This window comes from Salvia miltiorrhiza, chromosome 5 (assembly GCF_028751815.1).
Source record: "Salvia miltiorrhiza cultivar Shanhuang (shh) chromosome 5, IMPLAD_Smil_shh, whole genome shotgun sequence".
Classification (NCBI taxonomy): Eukaryota; Viridiplantae; Streptophyta; class Magnoliopsida; order Lamiales; family Lamiaceae; genus Salvia; species Salvia miltiorrhiza.
Genome location: NC_080391.1, coordinates 26,918,886 through 26,935,575, shown reverse-complemented (window position 1 = coordinate 26,935,575; position 16,690 = coordinate 26,918,886). Strand labels below are relative to the sequence as shown.

Sequence of the window (16,690 nt, the reverse complement as noted above, 5' to 3'; positions counted from 1 at the left end):
GTCAAGGTTCCACCCCATCAACAATCGCAGTCCGTTCTCCAACGACATCCTAGCGGATACTTTGCCGCGAAGCTACAAACCCATTTCTCTAGACTATGATGGTACCACTGACCCGGAGGTACACCTCAACCGGTTTGAGGGACTGGTTACTTTGCACATGTACAGTGAGGGCATCAAATGCCGGATTTTCTCCACCACACTGACTGGACCTGCCCAGTTGTGGTTTGGGACGCTTGCCCCAAATTCCATCCATTCGTTTGAAGAATTACAAGCACGTTTTCTGAGGCAGTTCGCGAGCTCGCGAAGGGTAGGGAAGTCAGCTCTTTCACTAATGGATATCAAACAGGACCAGAATGAAACACTGCGGGAGTATACCATCAGGTTCAACCTCGCCGCTCTGGAGGTGCTAGAGGCGGAATCTCAAATCAAGAATTGTGTCTATGTCAGAGGGCTCAAGTCAGGGCTCTTCTTTGATGAGTTGCAAATCAGACCGGCCAGGGACTTCGACGATATCATGTCTAAACTACCAGGGTATCTACAGTTGGAGGATGCCAGGATGGCAAGGAAAGCTGAAAACTACAAACACAAGGCTAAAAGAGCCGAGGAAGCACCAGAGAGGCAGCGACACCAGGATAGGGCCCCTTTCAGAGGATTACCCCCGAGGGTACCTCCCACCCAAGCAGAGGACCACACCGCCAACAGCGCACTGTGAATGAAGTTACTTGGTTCGACGAGTACACTCCATTTGAACAAGCCACAGGAGGAGATCTTCCATCTGATTAAGAATCAATCGTTTTTCAAGGCACCGGGGAATTACAGAGATGGGCAGCCCCAACAAGGACCCAACAACAAACTCTGCAAGTATCACAATGCCTATGGGAATTTCACCAAACACTGTGGGCATCTGAAGCACCAGCTGGAGGTTTTAGTACGAACGGGTAATCTGGATCAATTTATTGCCAGAGGGAATGAAGGCCGAGATCAAAGGCCAGAACAGAGAAACGAACGAGGACAGGATCAGGGAAACAACAAGGACCGCAGACCTGAAGACAATCGTTGACATAACAAATTGTAGATCGAATACTCTTTTTCCCCACAGGGGTTTTAACGAGATTCGGGGCCATGATATCAATAAAATCGGATACGTGGTTCTAGGGAATTCTCTGGTGTCGACTCATTTACTTTATGCTATTTCTTTACATATATATACTTCACTTAACATGTTCATGCAGAGCATTGCACATGTCACCAGAGGGGGGAGTAGGGTGTATACCCATAGCCCATAATTTACAAATTCAAAATTGCTTCTTAGCAAGTCAAGGGAAAAATAAACAACCAAGGACAACGCTCGAACAAGGGGAAGAGCAGAGGGATCATGCTGCCACCAGAGCAGAGGGATCATGCTGCTGCCTGAGCAGAGGGATCATGCTGCCACCAGGGCAGAGGGATCATGCGGCCAGCAGAGCAGAGGGTTACGTTTATTTTAATTATCGTTTTTTATATTGCACATCCTACTTAACATGTTCATACAGAGCATTGCACATGTCACCAGAGGGGGGAGTATGGTGTATACCCGTAGTCCTCAATTTACAAATTCAAAATTGCTGATTATCAAGTCAAGGGAAAAACAAATTCAAAATTGCTTCTCAGCAAATCAAGGGAAAAGCAGAGGAATCATTGCTATCATAGGCTGCGAAAGTCGGATGCATCCCCCGGATCATCCAAACTCCGTGCAGAGTCGTAAGCTGCGAAAGTCGGATGCATCCCCCGGATCATCCAAACTCCGCGCAGAGGGTTACTGTTCAATCGTAGGCCGCGAAAGTCGGATGCATCCCCCGGATTATCCAAACTCCGTGCAGAGTCGTAAGCCGCGAAAGTCGGATGCATCCCCCGGATCATCCAAACTCCGCGCAGAGGGTTACTGTTCAATCGTAGGCCGCGAAAGTCGGATGCATCCCCCGGATCATCCAAACTCCGTGCAGAGTCGTAAGCCGCGAAAGTCGGATGCATCCCCCGGATCATCCAAACTCCGCGCAGAGGGTTACTGTTCAATCATAGGCCGCGAAAGTCGGATGCATCCCCCGGATCATCCAAACTCCGTGCAGAGTCGTAAGCCGTGAAAGTCGGATGCATCCCCCGGATCATCCAAACTCCGCGCAGAGGGTTACTATTTAATCGTAAGCCGCGAAAGTTGGTTGTGCCACCCGGGCCCTCCATGCTCCGCGCAGAGGTCACTATTTAATCGTAAGCCGCGAAAGTTGGTTGCGCCACCCGGGCCCTCCATGCTCCGCGCAGAGGTCACTATTTAATCGGAAGCCACGAAAGTTGGTTGCGCCACCCGGGCCCTCCATGCTCCGCGCAGAGGTCACTATTTAATCGTAAGCCGCGAAAGTTGGTTGCGCCACTCGAGCCCTCCATGCTCCGCGCAGAGGTCATTATTTAATCGTAAGCCGCGAAAGTTGGTTGCGCCACCCGGGCCCTCCATGCTCCGCGCAGAGGTCATTATTTAATCGTAAGCCGCGAAAGTTGGTTGCGCCACCCGGGTCCTCCATGCTCCGCGCAGAGTGTTCAAGCTTGGATGGGAAGCAGCAGCGAAATCCTCGCCAGAGGAGTCAGCGAAATCCTCGCCAGATGAGTCAGCGAAATCCTCGCCCGAGGAGTCAGCGAAATCCTCGCTAGAGGATTCAGTGAAATCCTCGCCAGATGAGTCAGCGAAATCCTCACCAGAGGAGTCAGCGAAATCCTCAAAAGACGGAGTCAGAGAAATCCCCAAAAGGCGGGACCAGAGAAATCCACAGAAAGGCAAACACAGGGAATTCGCCAAATATATCATAAGGAAACCATCAACTAAAGATGATCAAAGGGGCTGTTGGATGTCAAAATTAGAGAAATACAATCAGAGGAGTTAACGAGAGCATCAAGGGAGGAGTTAGCAAAATTTCTAAGGAAAAATTTCAGCACTTTAATCAAAAGGATAAACGCGTCATTTCACACGAAGGAAACAATCATCACATCTCAAAGCTCTAAAGACAAAGCGACAGAATGACATCAAGGAAAAATAAATGCAGAGTCAGAATCAAAAAGAGGGGTTTATAATATTGACAATCAGAGGGGAAAAATCATCCCTCAACAAAATCCAAAAGAAGAGCCAAAGTATTTACAAAGATGCAAGTTTACAAAAAATGCATAGTCAAGGTAGAGGAGCAACATCAGAGGACTTAGAGGCAGCAACATCAGCGGGCTTGGAAGCAGCAGCAACAGGGGGCTTGGAGGCGGCAGCAACAGAGGGATCCGGGACAAGGGCAGTGGCAGCAGAAGACTCGGGAACAGTAGAAGCTCCACCAGAGGAACCACCTACTTCCAGCACCGGCAATGCCTCAGAGAAGCGCACTGGGGGCAGACGTTGCTCCATGTTCAACAACTTTATTGCCTTAGAAACGTACGCGTCTTTATTTTGATACAAGGCATAAAGTCGTCCCACGGCGTCCGCAGAGGAGGCAGGATCCTCGAAGGCGGAGGTCTTCAAGCCAGAGGGCAGCGGGGGCTCCATAGTGAATTGAGAAAGCTTGTGGGGGCCAACGCCAGACTCACCCCTTAATTTTTCCACAAATTTGGCCAAAGAAGCACAGAAGGAGGGCTGGTACTTCGGGGAGGGGAGCGCCGGACCAGGATAAACCCCAAAGGCGAATTGGGGGATGGCTTTATCCAAGATTGGGTACCACCACTCGGGCTTCGGCGGGGCCTTAGCATCAATCCCCAATATCCTGTTGAGGTCTTCGTCCTTGATGTGATCCATCAGAGCCTTCATATCCAGAGCCGCGACCTGCTCCTCTGACGCTCCCACCATCTCCACCGCTTTCGTGGATATCTCTCGTATAATATGGGCGAAGATGGATCCAAACCCCTCCAGATAATCGGGGTGCTTCTGGAAAGCTGCCAGAGTGCCCTCCAACATGAAATCCAGAAACTGCTGGCCCTGAGGAGAGACAAAAAACTCCAAACGTTGGTCCCTGGCCCCCAACGCATAACCCCGCACCTGAGCATCTTCACATGCCTTTTTCCATTGACGGCAAGTGTCCTTATGCTCTTGCTGGTATGTCTCCCGGAATTGGGTAAGGTTATCATAACCTTTTTTTTTAGCCCTGGCCAGTTCAGAGACCAGGGACACCTTCTCCACCTCTAGCTCGGCGACGCGAGCTCGAAAAGCCGCAGCCTCCGCCTCAACTTTGCTAAGATGCTCCACTACGCCAGCAACGTCGTCATCACGCTTGGCCACCTCCTCCTGCTCCTTTTCTCTCTCCTTCTCTAGTGCATCATAATCATTAATGCACTGGACGGCCGCCCAGATTCGGGATTCCATCTGCAAAGAAATAAAGTGGGTAATGACAGAACAAAGAAATAACTTCGGCCAGAAGAATAGCTTTCGTTAAAAAAATGGCTTTCGCCAGAAAAATCAAGAGGTTAGTAACTTAATCTTTAAATCTTTAAATAAAAATACAAAATGTAGGGTACCTGAAGAGCCAACTGGCCAAGCTGGCTGGTCAGAACCTCCCGTTTCAATTTCACTGTCACCTCCTTGTCCTTGGGGTGAACGCGGGAAGATAGGGCCTCGACAAAGTCCTGGCCCGACAGACGTGCGATCGGACCAGGAACAGCCACCTTCGACTCCTTGGTGGGAGGGGCTGAAACTTTGCCTTTCCCCTTTTTTGTAGCAGAGGAGAGAGCTCCCGCGTCACTAGCAGATTTCCTTGCTGGATCCACAGTCTTGCTGGCCTTCTTCAGGCTCTCTTGCTTTTCTTTCTTGCCCAAGGAGATCAGGCTCCTCTTCCTCTTTTTCGTGAACCCGGGAGTGGCGATATCTTGGGCTGAGTTTGGAGAGGGGACTTCATCAGTAATGTCCACAACAAGGACATCCTCTCCACCAGCACCGGATCCCTCACCGGCGCCGGAATGTCTGCGCCTATGGATAAGGCCACCGTCATCAACCTCCTGAGCTTCCGGGCTGAATGTGAGCAAGACGCTCATATCTTTCCCCTTACCAGGGCGAAAGCCCTGAGGAGGGGCGACCATCTCAGGGATCTCTAACACCGGGTGAGAGGTGTCCACCTCAGCCCCGGTTGGTTGTTCTGCAGGGCCTGTATGGGAGTTGGAGCCTCCCGAGCCACGCCCCCCGCTGCGAGAAGGAGAAGCAGTGGCAGCCAGATCGAGCCCGCACTTTGCCCGCCAAGCCATGCCTGCAGATAAAAAAGTTCCACACTATCAGAATTAGGGTAACAAAAGTCAATATATTTTCTAACACATATTTTTACCTATCGATGCCTCTGGATACAGGGGAAATAGACCATTGGCTGCCAAAGCCGAATTGTTTTCGGCAAGGTATCTATAGTCTAAGGGTTCGGCGTGGTTCATGGCGTTGAGACGGGCTATGACCCCCAAGTCAAATGCAGAGGGGGCATCTGGAGAGGCTGGTTTATAGGTGGTCCGAGGGTTGTGCCATTCCAGCTCCAAAGCGCCGTGATCGCGCCATGAACCAATAAGGGTGCGCACGTAACAGTATTGAAATAAAAAATCTTTGTCAAAAGAATTCATGGAAGAAAGGAAGGTGGTGGGATATTTCTTAAGACCAGCAAAGCTATACAGGGGGCTGCCCTGCATACGGAGAGACTGGGTTTGAAAAAATAGTTTGGCGGTGTCTCTGACACCGTGAGCTCGGCATAGAATGTGGAAGGAGTATAACCTCCGGATGGCAGAGGGAGTGACTTGATAAAAGGGGATGCGGTAATGGTTGCAAACTTTAACCAAAAGAGCAGGGGGAGGAAGCCTTAGGCCAGCATCTATCTGGGCCTTCCAAATGGCCACCGTTTTATGATCACGTAGTTTTTCTGGGGGCGGTGAGGCTTTGGAGAAAGGTTCGAATTTTAGGTCTGCGGGACGAAGACATTTGTCCCTCATCTTCTCCATCGCCGCGACACCAAGGCGGGATTCGGGAATAGGCTTAGGAGGCTGGGGTGCTTTCTTAGTCCTTTTTCGAGGCCTAGAGGGATTTGGGGTAGCCTGAGAATCGGGCGAGGCGGAAGGGGAAGGAAGGTTTATAGGATCTTGAGGCTGAGGGGAGGAAGACGAAGAACCTTGGGGAGAGGGAGAAAGAGACCGCGAGGGTTGGGGAATGGAAGTGGAAGCCATTGCCGGAATTTTTAAATCTAGGGCTTTTAACACGCTCAATCAGAGCACCAACAACTATACAACTACGCTACAACTAATTACAAGCGCCAGGAAAGGGAGCACGCGATTTACCTAAAGTCGGAAGTTCTTTAGAGTCGACGGAAGGGACTGGAACGGTAGGGTCGCAAGAAAATCGCCGAAACAGTACGAAGGAGATCACCGGAATTGAGAGAAAAAACGAGCAAGTGCGGAAATAGAATGAAGAAGATGAAGAGATAAAAATTCGAATCGAATAAGTAAAGTGTACGCGGGCAACTACCAACATGCGGAATGAACGACACGTAGCATCCGGAAAATAATCAACGGTTGGGAATTCCTACGGAGAGACGAAAGGACGCAAAGGTTAAAAAGTAACCTCGAAAAACGAAAAAGGACACTGTAAAAGGGTCGGGCATTTAATGCGGATGACGTTAGCCACGCGGATGAACACTCTGACTAGGTTACTTTGTTCCAGAGTAAACTAGTCAGACCAGAGGGGGGAGTGGTTGATGAGGAGTAATATGTGCAGAGCAGAGAAATGATATAAATCAGAGAAATATGCCTCACCAGCGGAATAAATACATCATATGAATGACTTTACCAAGGGAATCACGGGAAACAGCGAGATAGCTTTCGCTAGAGGAGTCACACTCGCCAGAGGAATCACATTCGCCAGAGGAATTACACTCGCCAGATGAATCACCTTTATCAGAGGAACCACCTTCGCCAGAGAAGCTACTTTCGCCAGAGGAATGGTATTCACCAGAGGGATCACCAGAAACGCGGGGAAATCTCCCGCGTGAAGGCGATTTTACTGTTATACCCCTGACCACGCAAGACGCATGCTCCAGTGCTGATTTTACTATTTTACCCTCTATATGTAATCTATAAATAGCGGCGTACGTGCTCCTTTGTATTTTACGTGATCTTTTACCATCAAGCAGCCATTTTACTCTCGTGCTCTAGAATTCCGATTATTCTCTTTGTCTTCTCCGATCAAAACTAGGTATAGTCCACGATTCCTTAATAACCCACCGATTAAATAGATACCCATCCTTTTATGTTTCACCACATACCCGCGAAACTCGTTTACCCGCGAAAAATATTCGCAAAAATACCCGCCAATTACCCGTTAAATTTGTTATAAATTTATAATTAAATTTTATTTCGCGGGTATCCAATGGATAGTGGGTGGCGGGTATCCGACGGATAGTGGGTGGCGGGTATTCGACGGATAGCGGGTGGCGGATGCCCGATGGGTAGCGGGTCCGCGAATACCCGACGGGTGGCGGGTTTGGATACCATTTGATATCCATGGATAGTTTCGTGCTTAAAAACCACTATCCATTTAGTTCGTGGATATGGGTATGGATAGTCACTATCCGTACCCGTCGTACCCAATTGCCATCCCTATACATGATGGTTTTATCTAATAAAAATCCCACTCTGATATGTCGTAGATCTAACCATGGTTCCAGCTTAGTTTAAAGTTCCAAGTGAGCTCTGGTCTGCATGCTCATTTCCAACTTCCAGATACCACTTTGAGTCCTTGGCATTGGGGTGTCCACAACTGTAAAGAGTTTTCCCTCTATACCCAGAATATGACCCTCAAATGGGCTCACCTCTGGTGAGGTCAGCTCTGGTACTATCCTCTAGGTGTGAGGGCTTGGGAATATTTGGGATCTCGGCTCAACAAAGGGACCTCTGTTCCTTGAGTCCCGAATATCATCCTCATCAGAGTGAGAGGTATTTATAGAAAGGGAAAAAAAAGGATAAAAAACGACTATGAAGCCGTTGTGGAGAAAACAAAAAAATTGGGGTGAAACGGCTATGAAGCCGTTAATTTATTATTATTTTTTTAATAAGAGCGTGTACAACACGCGCCTTAATTAAAGGAGATCAGGCCAAGCCTGATCTATCGTGACACCCTCGAGTTGTGCATGGCTGCAGTGGGTGACCCGATGTTGTGGGTGACTCGAGTCACCCCCATCGAGTCACCCACTGTAGGTGCTCTAAATGTGTTCGTTTTTTCATTCTATGTTAGCTCGAATGCTTCTAATATTTCTGTTAATATTACTCGTAAAGGTTACATAATTTATTTTGTGATAATTTGTGGGAGTTCTAAATGTGTTCGTTTTTTCCTTCTATGTTAGCTTGAATGCTTCTAATATTTATGCTAATATTACTAGTAAAGGTTACATAATTTATTTGTGATAATTTGGGACATTACTTTGTTTCATACATTAACAATCCCCAACATATTTATTGAATTATTGATAATTTATTATTTTAATTAATAAATCAGGATGAAACTCCGCAGTAGAATTTGAAGAATAACCATGTGAAGTGTGTCAAAAAGATTTGGTGCTCTCCCTCAAGAATAAAAGCGAGGAAAAACAAAACGGTAGTTAATTAAATAAATTCGGGGATGGAGGCGGCGCTGCATCAAATTGAAAGGGCACACTGGGCCGAAGAAGCCGAAATCCGCAGCAGAGAGATTTAGGTTGGTGACATGTAAAGGCAGAGGCCGCAATCTTGCCCTTACAGCACCTGATTTGCTCACGACCTCTCGCTCCCTGCTAGATACTGCTTCAATTCAGTTATGCCGAAAGGTTCTCTCTCTCTCTCTCCCTCCCCCTCTTTCTTCCGAATTAATTGCTTCTATCTTACTATAACCATTTGTATTCGGTTGCAGACCTTCCGGGATTTTACTTTGACGCGGAGAAGAATCGGTATTTTCCTTACAAAGGGCCTATTCCGGGTTCTTCCACAAAACCTCCTCCTTCAAGGCCACCACCCTCCCACCAACCCCAGGTATGTCTGCCTAGTTTTCTATATTGCGATTATTAGAGCTGAGTGGTGAAGGGCCTGCTTCCACAGGCCACATTCGAATTGTCTCTTTATTTGAACATTCAACTTCACCGACCAACAATCATATGATCGCTGTTATTTTTAATTGATGCGCTTCCTCAGCTCGTCTGTGATATTGATATCCCTTTTAGCTATCAATTACCCTATCCCTCATTGTGCTACTTCTATCTTGTCTTAAAGCATTCAAGTCTAATAACCAACTGGCTTGAAGAAAGATCGCCACTACCTCAACCCTGCTTCTTTGTTTCTTTATACGTTTTCTTAAAAGTGGCAATGATATAGATAATGACAATAATATGTCGGGAATAACCACCAAACTCTTTCTACTTGTACTATCTAGGTGCCATATTTTTCCCACGTTGTCACCATATCTGCCTCTCACCTTTTCACTATAATGTGGACTACCTTAACCCCACATCTGAGCTTTCTAAGATTATTGACTGCATCTGAGCTTTATGGAAACTGATTGAATAGGTCATTTAAGAAGAAATATTTTAATACTTGCTGACCTGTTGAGTTAAAAAAAGTTACTTCATCTGGATTAATGAAGGCTTTCATCTGAGGATTGGTAATATTTGCATGTTATTTCTTGCGAGTGAGGAATCGACAAAGTGAACCCTTACTATAGGGAAATGATAGTGGTTGTATCCATGGTTTATATAATAGTGAGTCAATGAAGGGATCTTTGCTTCTCCACCCCTTCCACCCAACAAAAAATAAGTCATGGAAAAATAAAACATAATGCAATTAACTTCCAGTTTTGAATACTTAAGGGAAAGGTTTCAGTTAGCCCATACCACTGCTTGAGTTACTGGTTGTAGCTGTGTACATTACTCCAATCATAATTGTTTTCATCATTAAATTTTCAGGCAGACAGCTCATGCCAAAGCATAAAATTGAGACAAAAGCTGATCCAGTCCAGGGAGTTGTGGGGTAATGTAATTTTTTGCCGCAAAGAGAAGCTTAACTTCCAATCCTTCTACCAAAAATACCATGCATCACAACCAATGGTATGAGTTACTTTCTCATATTGTTCTGTGAATCTTGAAATTTGTATTCTATTTTTTTTTCGAACTCTACACAATCAATGCTACAGAACCTATGTGCCTTTTTGTGCTCTACACGTCGAACCAATGATTACCCTAAAGACATGCTGTTCAGGACTTCTCCTTTTTGTGCTCATTTGTATGAAAAATTGCAGATATGGAAATACAAAGGAACTAAGAAGATTGCAAATATTGCATTGGGACATGTGGTTGCTGATGTTTCTTCTCAACATGGTCTCATGGAGAGAGATATATTGGTGAGTGTTGGCGCGAATGGCTTACTGTGGTGAGTTCTATTTCCAACCCTAACTTTAAATGTTGATAATGCAAAGTAAATCACTCTCATCATTGGAAATTTTATATTGTTTCCATTAACTGATGGTGCATTGAGTAGCCTTTTTTTCTTGATAGGTAAACTAGTCTTCTCTGTGTATATGTCATTGACTTCTTCATTTAGTTGGGAAGCTAGATTGTGACCACATGCATACATGCATTTCAAGTTACATGGTTAAATATTTGTGTACATTTATTATATGCCAAGAAGGATTGTGCTGCACTAGCTATTAAGTAGATATGCTCTAGATTATCTGGAAAACCAAAATCAACTCAACTTCTATGTTTTATAAGGGTAGAAAAAGAATCTGGGAGCTTTATCATTACTATTCTTTTCTTTAGTCTGTGGTGGTTCATCTTCTTGACCTTCGATATTTTTCTGTCTAATCTTTGTTGATGTCATGTATTCTTACCAATTCTGGACTCTGGTTTGCCGTAGCCTTTTTCCAGTTGGACAGGCTGAACAGGAAGTAGATCCTATGGAAACCCACAAGGCTGATCTTGTATGGCCCCCCAATTCAGATATACTACCAAGGCGCAAAGAGCTAGTCAAACAACTGGGGAGCTCATATGGTTCTATGACATATTTGACATCTGATGTTTCTTCTATTAAGTTGTTGAGGAAAAGTTGTCTACCGGCTGACATTATGTCAAAACATTTTCTGTATCCTTCAATAACTCTTCTTATTATAATTTTATATGTCATTTCCTCCCCAAAAAATGCAGGTTTCGCTTCTCAGGCATTTTGACTAGAAAAATATATTGTTGTAAGTTGTAACTGAGATAATCTTAGTAGAATGTGATTGAACTTTTCCCTATATGGGCTTTAACTGATGCATTTTAAGATGTATAACCTGTAAAGAATCAAACCATGCTTGGTTTTATGCATCATTGAGTGGATAATGTTTTTGGGCCATCTGATTGCTGCAGTTTTATTTAGTTTAAATATGCTGATATTATGCTTAGTCGACAATATTTTCACTCATTATTGTTTACTTAACAATAGAATAGTATCACAACACTGGGGTCAGAGAGTGCTTCTGGATCTGTCTACCTACTAGACCTAAGTAAGCCACTACATTTTGGCGCCAGTGTTCCAATACAAGAATTTCATGAGCTTGCTTCGTTTGAACAGACACTTTGGGCTGCTGACTGTGATCCTGAAGGAAGGCGTGCTGCAATTGGTAAGCACCTTTGGTTTTATGGTTCTTCATATTATTCACTGTTATTAAAATCACTTGGAACATATGAACCGAGGCGGAGCGAAGAATCAGTTCGATCGAGCCTTAAGCCTCAATTAAAATCTGAACTTTTCAGCCCAATTTGAATGGGCTTTGTAAATTGTAACTTAATTACTCATGGGCTTCTTTAATTTAGGCCCAATTTGTATTAAAGCCCTAAATTTTGGAGTCTATTTAATTGTCAATACAGGTAAGTTATAAGGTTGTAACGTAAAAACTACAGCAGCGATATGTTAACTTCCTCTCCCGCTTCTTCTCGCCCAGTCTTCTTCGTTCTGTTATTTTGTTATGAACCTATTATATAACTTTATGACTGTTTAGTTGGTATTTAGATATAACTTTTCACTTATGGGAATAGTTATTTTATTATAAACCTATGTCTTGAATCGGTTCCTACGCCTCAGTTCGAATTCATTCCCTCGGTTCCCGATTTAGTTTTTTGAAACATTGATATTATTTCATGATAACGATATCCTCCCTTGGTTATTATCCCATTCTTTGTTGTCTTACTTTCCTGTGCTGCAATTGCTGATGAAAATTGTCCTTTGTATCTTTGCAATGTTTTTTTTTGTCTGAACTTATAAAAGACAGAACATTTCAAGTTTGTGATATGATGGGTATTAGGGCATGGTTTCGCATTTTACTGATATTTATGCTGACTGAAATAAGCCACCTGACATTTCTGGTTGAACATTTTATTAGATGTTGTATATGTTCTGTATTGTGGTGCGGACCATCCTAAACTTTATTAAATGGTTCATAGATTCCTTGAGTATGCCAAGATGTGTTGCAGTGCACTTTATAGTTAATGTCAAGTGGTTTCTTGTTGTAGGAACCAACAGAGGAGCTATGTTGCTAAATTTGGAAACTGGAATATCATCATGGGTGCTTCGTTGTAAGAGTGATGTATTGTCCGTGCAGCTTGTACAATCTGTAAGTTAAATAAAAACTAGTAACGATGGATGTATATTTGTAGCTATTGTTGTAGTAGTTCTCACATCTAAAGCTCTCTGCTGACTTCACCATCTAGCATGCCTAAGCAGCATGTACCGTATTCTCTCTCTCTACACACATTTATATCAAAAAAAGTATATCAAGCTGCTTGATCAGTGAGCGATATTACTTTTGAATTCGCTCCAATGCATTGTAATGTTAGGGGTCTTTCTGCAGCAATTTGGCTTTCATCATAGGCTGAAAATGTACCATAGGGTAACCTTGTAGTTACTTTTCCAAATCTTGATTAATATGATTTCTTCTACAGGGAAAAGTCGTTATATGCGGATTGAGAAATGGAGCAATTATGACTGTTGACACTCGCCAAAAACAGGTGAGGGTTCGTCCTTAAGCATGCTTTTCGATGTGAAAATTGAGCATGAACAACTGAGCCCATGTGTGAACTGCTTGCTTGCAGATCTTAATTCTACAATGAATGCTATATTTACTGCATCTATTTAGATTATAGATTATAAATGCTCAAAACATCTATTAGGGCATTCACAATATTATCTTCAATTTTTAAATACTGTTGGCTTATATCAATTTACTCTGAGAATAAGTTCTATATATGTGATGAAGAGATACTGCCGATGGACCTGACTTTTCCACTAAATGGTTACAAGTGGGTGGGGGGGGGGGGGTTAAAGATTCTTTGCATTTTATTTTTTCAGTATATCTATATCTATGTACGGCAGTTTCAATTATTAGATATGGCTGCACCGCTGCAGGTTACCTTTTATTGGTTTTGGTGGTTAAAGAAATCTGTGAAGATCAAGTAGTCATTTCAATATTTAGAAAAAAGATAGCCTTACTGATCTCTAGGCTCAGCTGCTTCTATTTAAATATCCAAGTTTCGCACTATGTGGAAACATATAGATAATAGAGAGCTTGAGTTTTAGGAGATAATCCGTCTACTTGAGTAAGGGAAATGAACAGATCTATTTAAATATCCAAGTTTCGCATTATGTGATTTCTCTCGTTTTGTTTTTTTAGTTATACGAGTATTTGATCATCTGTAACAAAATTTTCCAAGATATCAATGAGAATAGATTCAACTGCAAATCTTCCACACCAAATCTAAATGTTGCGAGGATTAATTAGCAGCAATATGTAGGAAGTTGGTAGTTGGTAGGTGACATTGTTTGCTATAAAGCCTGATCTGTTTTCTGATCTTATCTGGTTTTGTGTTTTGAAGAATGATCCAATTACAATATTTTCCCAGGCTTCAATTTTTGTACTGGTTTTTGTATAAAGTCTGGTCTACTATTGAACTACTAGCTTGTCTCATTTTATGTTGACTTGGATTGCTGAAAAACTGCAAGATATCTTGTACTCTTCTGCATGTGAAATAAATAATTAATAGCTAAGATTCCAGTCATTTAGATTTCAGTTAGATATATTTTGTGGTGATAGAATCTTATGTCAAAAGAATAATTATGCCTAACTATGGAATTAAAACCACTTGTTTCAAGGATTTTCTATGTCATTAATCATCATTCATCTTGGTAAACATCTAAAGCTGCATATGCAGATTAAAAGGAGGGCAGACAGATCTTTGACTATGTCAATGCCATCATCTGTTTGTTGGTTAGTAGGCTTTCTACTTACTAGTTTTGCTCCATTTATCTGCTATTGAATTTATTTTTTGTCTCACAAATGCTAACTGAGCTTTTGGCCTTGAATTTTAGCTTGTCATCACTTGATCTTTGGGATCAATACTTCTTGGCTAGTTCCATGGATGGCTCGGTTAGTTCTCCAACAATTTTATGGTTAGCTACATTTTTTACGTTATTTTCCTTTGTGCAATATTGGGATATATATGACTGATACGACCATGGCATATATGCATCTACCTCCCAAGGTTGTCTTTACGGACCCATCTCCCCAATCCCATAACTTTGAATTCCCAACAAGTGTCTTGTTACTATTCTTTCAATTCTATTTATAAAACAAGACTATTTCAAGGCTAAAAATGGGAAAGGAAAAAGGAAGAATGATTCAGATCAATCTTGTGTATTGAGGTGCTTCATGCATGAGAAAGTTAAAACCTCAAGAGGAAGTAAAATGTAGGTAACGTGGGTAAAGGCATAAATTATGGGGATGACAGATCAATCTTCTTCAAACCTGGTGGTTACTGTGCTCTTTCTATTCAATAGAGCACCGATTTCATTAGTTACCCAGAATTGTTTGCACTGTTTATTGATTGTTTTAGAATATAGTTTCTGGATTAGCTGTAAAGGAGAAAAACATAGCAACAATCTGTTGGAATAGAATGAAGGGTCTAGTTATCATGAGGTTGTATGTGGAGAGAGGTGTTGTATACATGTAGGATATGGGAAGGGCATTGCTTACAGAGGTGTGAAAATAGTGAGAGGTCAGTGTGGTCTGTGCAATCATTTGTCTTGTTTGTATCTTATGTGAACATTTCTGTTGCTTGGTTTTGGTTTTGGTTTGGGTGCGTACATTGGTGTGGTATATGTACAGTATCATCTGTTCTTTGTCACTGGAAACTAAGTCTACCCTACCCTACCTCTCCAGATCAAGCTCTACGATCATCGTCTGATCCAGAAAGGTCCAGTTCAATCTTATGAAGGCAGTGTAAATTCTCATACGCGTATAGAACTAGGAGTTGACCCATCAGAGAAAGTGGTCATGTCAGGTGATAATGATTTTGATGAATGGCAGTTTCTTTATGCTGCTGATTGAAACTGGTTCTGACTATCTCCAGTTTTTCAGGTGGGGAGGACTGCTACATCCGTCTCTGGGATATCAAGACTGGTGAAATGCTCTTGAAAGAGAAATTTATGAATTCGATTCCATCAGCAGTCTGCTGGCCACGAAGAGCCGCTTTCAGGGGTATGATTCTTTTTGTCCGTTGCATAGTGCTTGAAATTAGAACTCATTTACATTGATTCTGTTGTGGAATTAACAGCAGATGGGCAGGATTACAGAAATTACTGGCAGGATCATAGTTTGGGTGCATGGCTTGGATCATATGAGGGAATCTTTTATATGGACTGGCTCTGATTATACACCATACAAATGCCAATAGTAGCTCAGTTTTCAAGACAAGACCTTAGGCCTGGCTTTGACTAGCATGGGTGTATAGTATTAGGATGTTGTGAGATAATTATACATGTTGATTTTAGAGAGTTAGAAGTCTGTGTTGGGTTAACAATCTTGAGTCCAGTAACAAGCTCAACTCTGTTGATGCATGTAAATTACTACTCCCTAGAAATATATTTTGTAATTTTTCTTCTCCTTGAGATGTGAAAGGAACAAAAACATTAGTTGACTCTTTGATGAAATGTCAATTCATTCATTTATTAAACGACGTTGACCATAGAACATCAATCTTGTCGTATCCGGTTTTGGGTTTGTGGCATCCACCATTATCGTTTGATGTTATCTCATAAATGACGCTCCAACTCTAATACCTAATAAGGTGTATTTTCCCTTTGGATTCCTTAAAAACAGCGAGTATATGAGATCCAATGTAATACAAGTGATGTTTCTATTTCTGAAGATGTTGTACTTTTAGTTTATACAGCATATATTAGTAAAATTCGCCTTTTGGATCTAAATTGCTAATTAGTTCCGTCTCATTCACAACAGACAAGAATTGATGAGATTGATTAATACTATGAATTATTTGCTCATTGTCATTTTGAACTGGCATGTCATATGTCAGCATCTACTTCTGTTATTAAACACAGTGACATTATTGTTGATTCTATTAATTTTGATCTTGGTTACGTGCATTATTGCATTTATTACTATAAAGGGGCGGGGGCTATATTTTTTTTTTTTTGAAAAGTAAAGATGATATTCTCGTTCAAGAGTAGTGAGTACCGGAAGTACTCAAACAAATGAAGGATCTTATAATTTTGATACCACGAACACACTAATAGAGAAAGTATAAGAAAAAGTAAAGATTTTGCAGGCATACAAGCGAGAGGATGTGAACTCCAATCATGAAGATAAACACAAAAAGTAACAGGA

General features: G+C 42.6%; 1 protein-coding gene across 3 annotated transcripts; it reads left to right on the top strand.

Moving 5' to 3' along the window:
* The first annotated feature begins 8,523 nt into the window (after window positions 1-8,523).
* On the top strand, window positions 8,524-16,019 carry LOC131026216 (uncharacterized). 3 transcript variants are annotated; one of them, XM_057955998.1, is made up of 13 exons: window positions 8,524-8,813; window positions 8,897-9,015; window positions 9,942-10,082; window positions 10,274-10,404; window positions 10,891-11,115; window positions 11,463-11,635; window positions 12,525-12,625; window positions 12,954-13,019; window positions 14,220-14,275; window positions 14,377-14,434; window positions 15,227-15,347; window positions 15,425-15,544; window positions 15,621-16,019. In XM_057955998.1, exons 1-13 carry the CDS (start codon window positions 8,804-8,806, stop codon window positions 15,713-15,715), a joined length of 1,416 nt encoding a protein of 471 aa, XP_057811981.1. In that variant the 5' UTR covers window positions 8,524-8,803; the 3' UTR covers window positions 15,716-16,019. The 3 variants fall into 3 exon arrangements, with proteins under 3 accessions (XP_057811981.1, XP_057811983.1, XP_057811982.1); XM_057956000.1 differs by having other exon boundaries at window positions 8,535-8,813; window positions 15,425-15,533; window positions 15,622-16,019; XM_057955999.1 differs by having other exon boundaries at window positions 8,535-8,813; window positions 15,624-16,019.
* The last annotated feature ends 671 nt before the right edge of the window (window positions 16,020-16,690 follow it).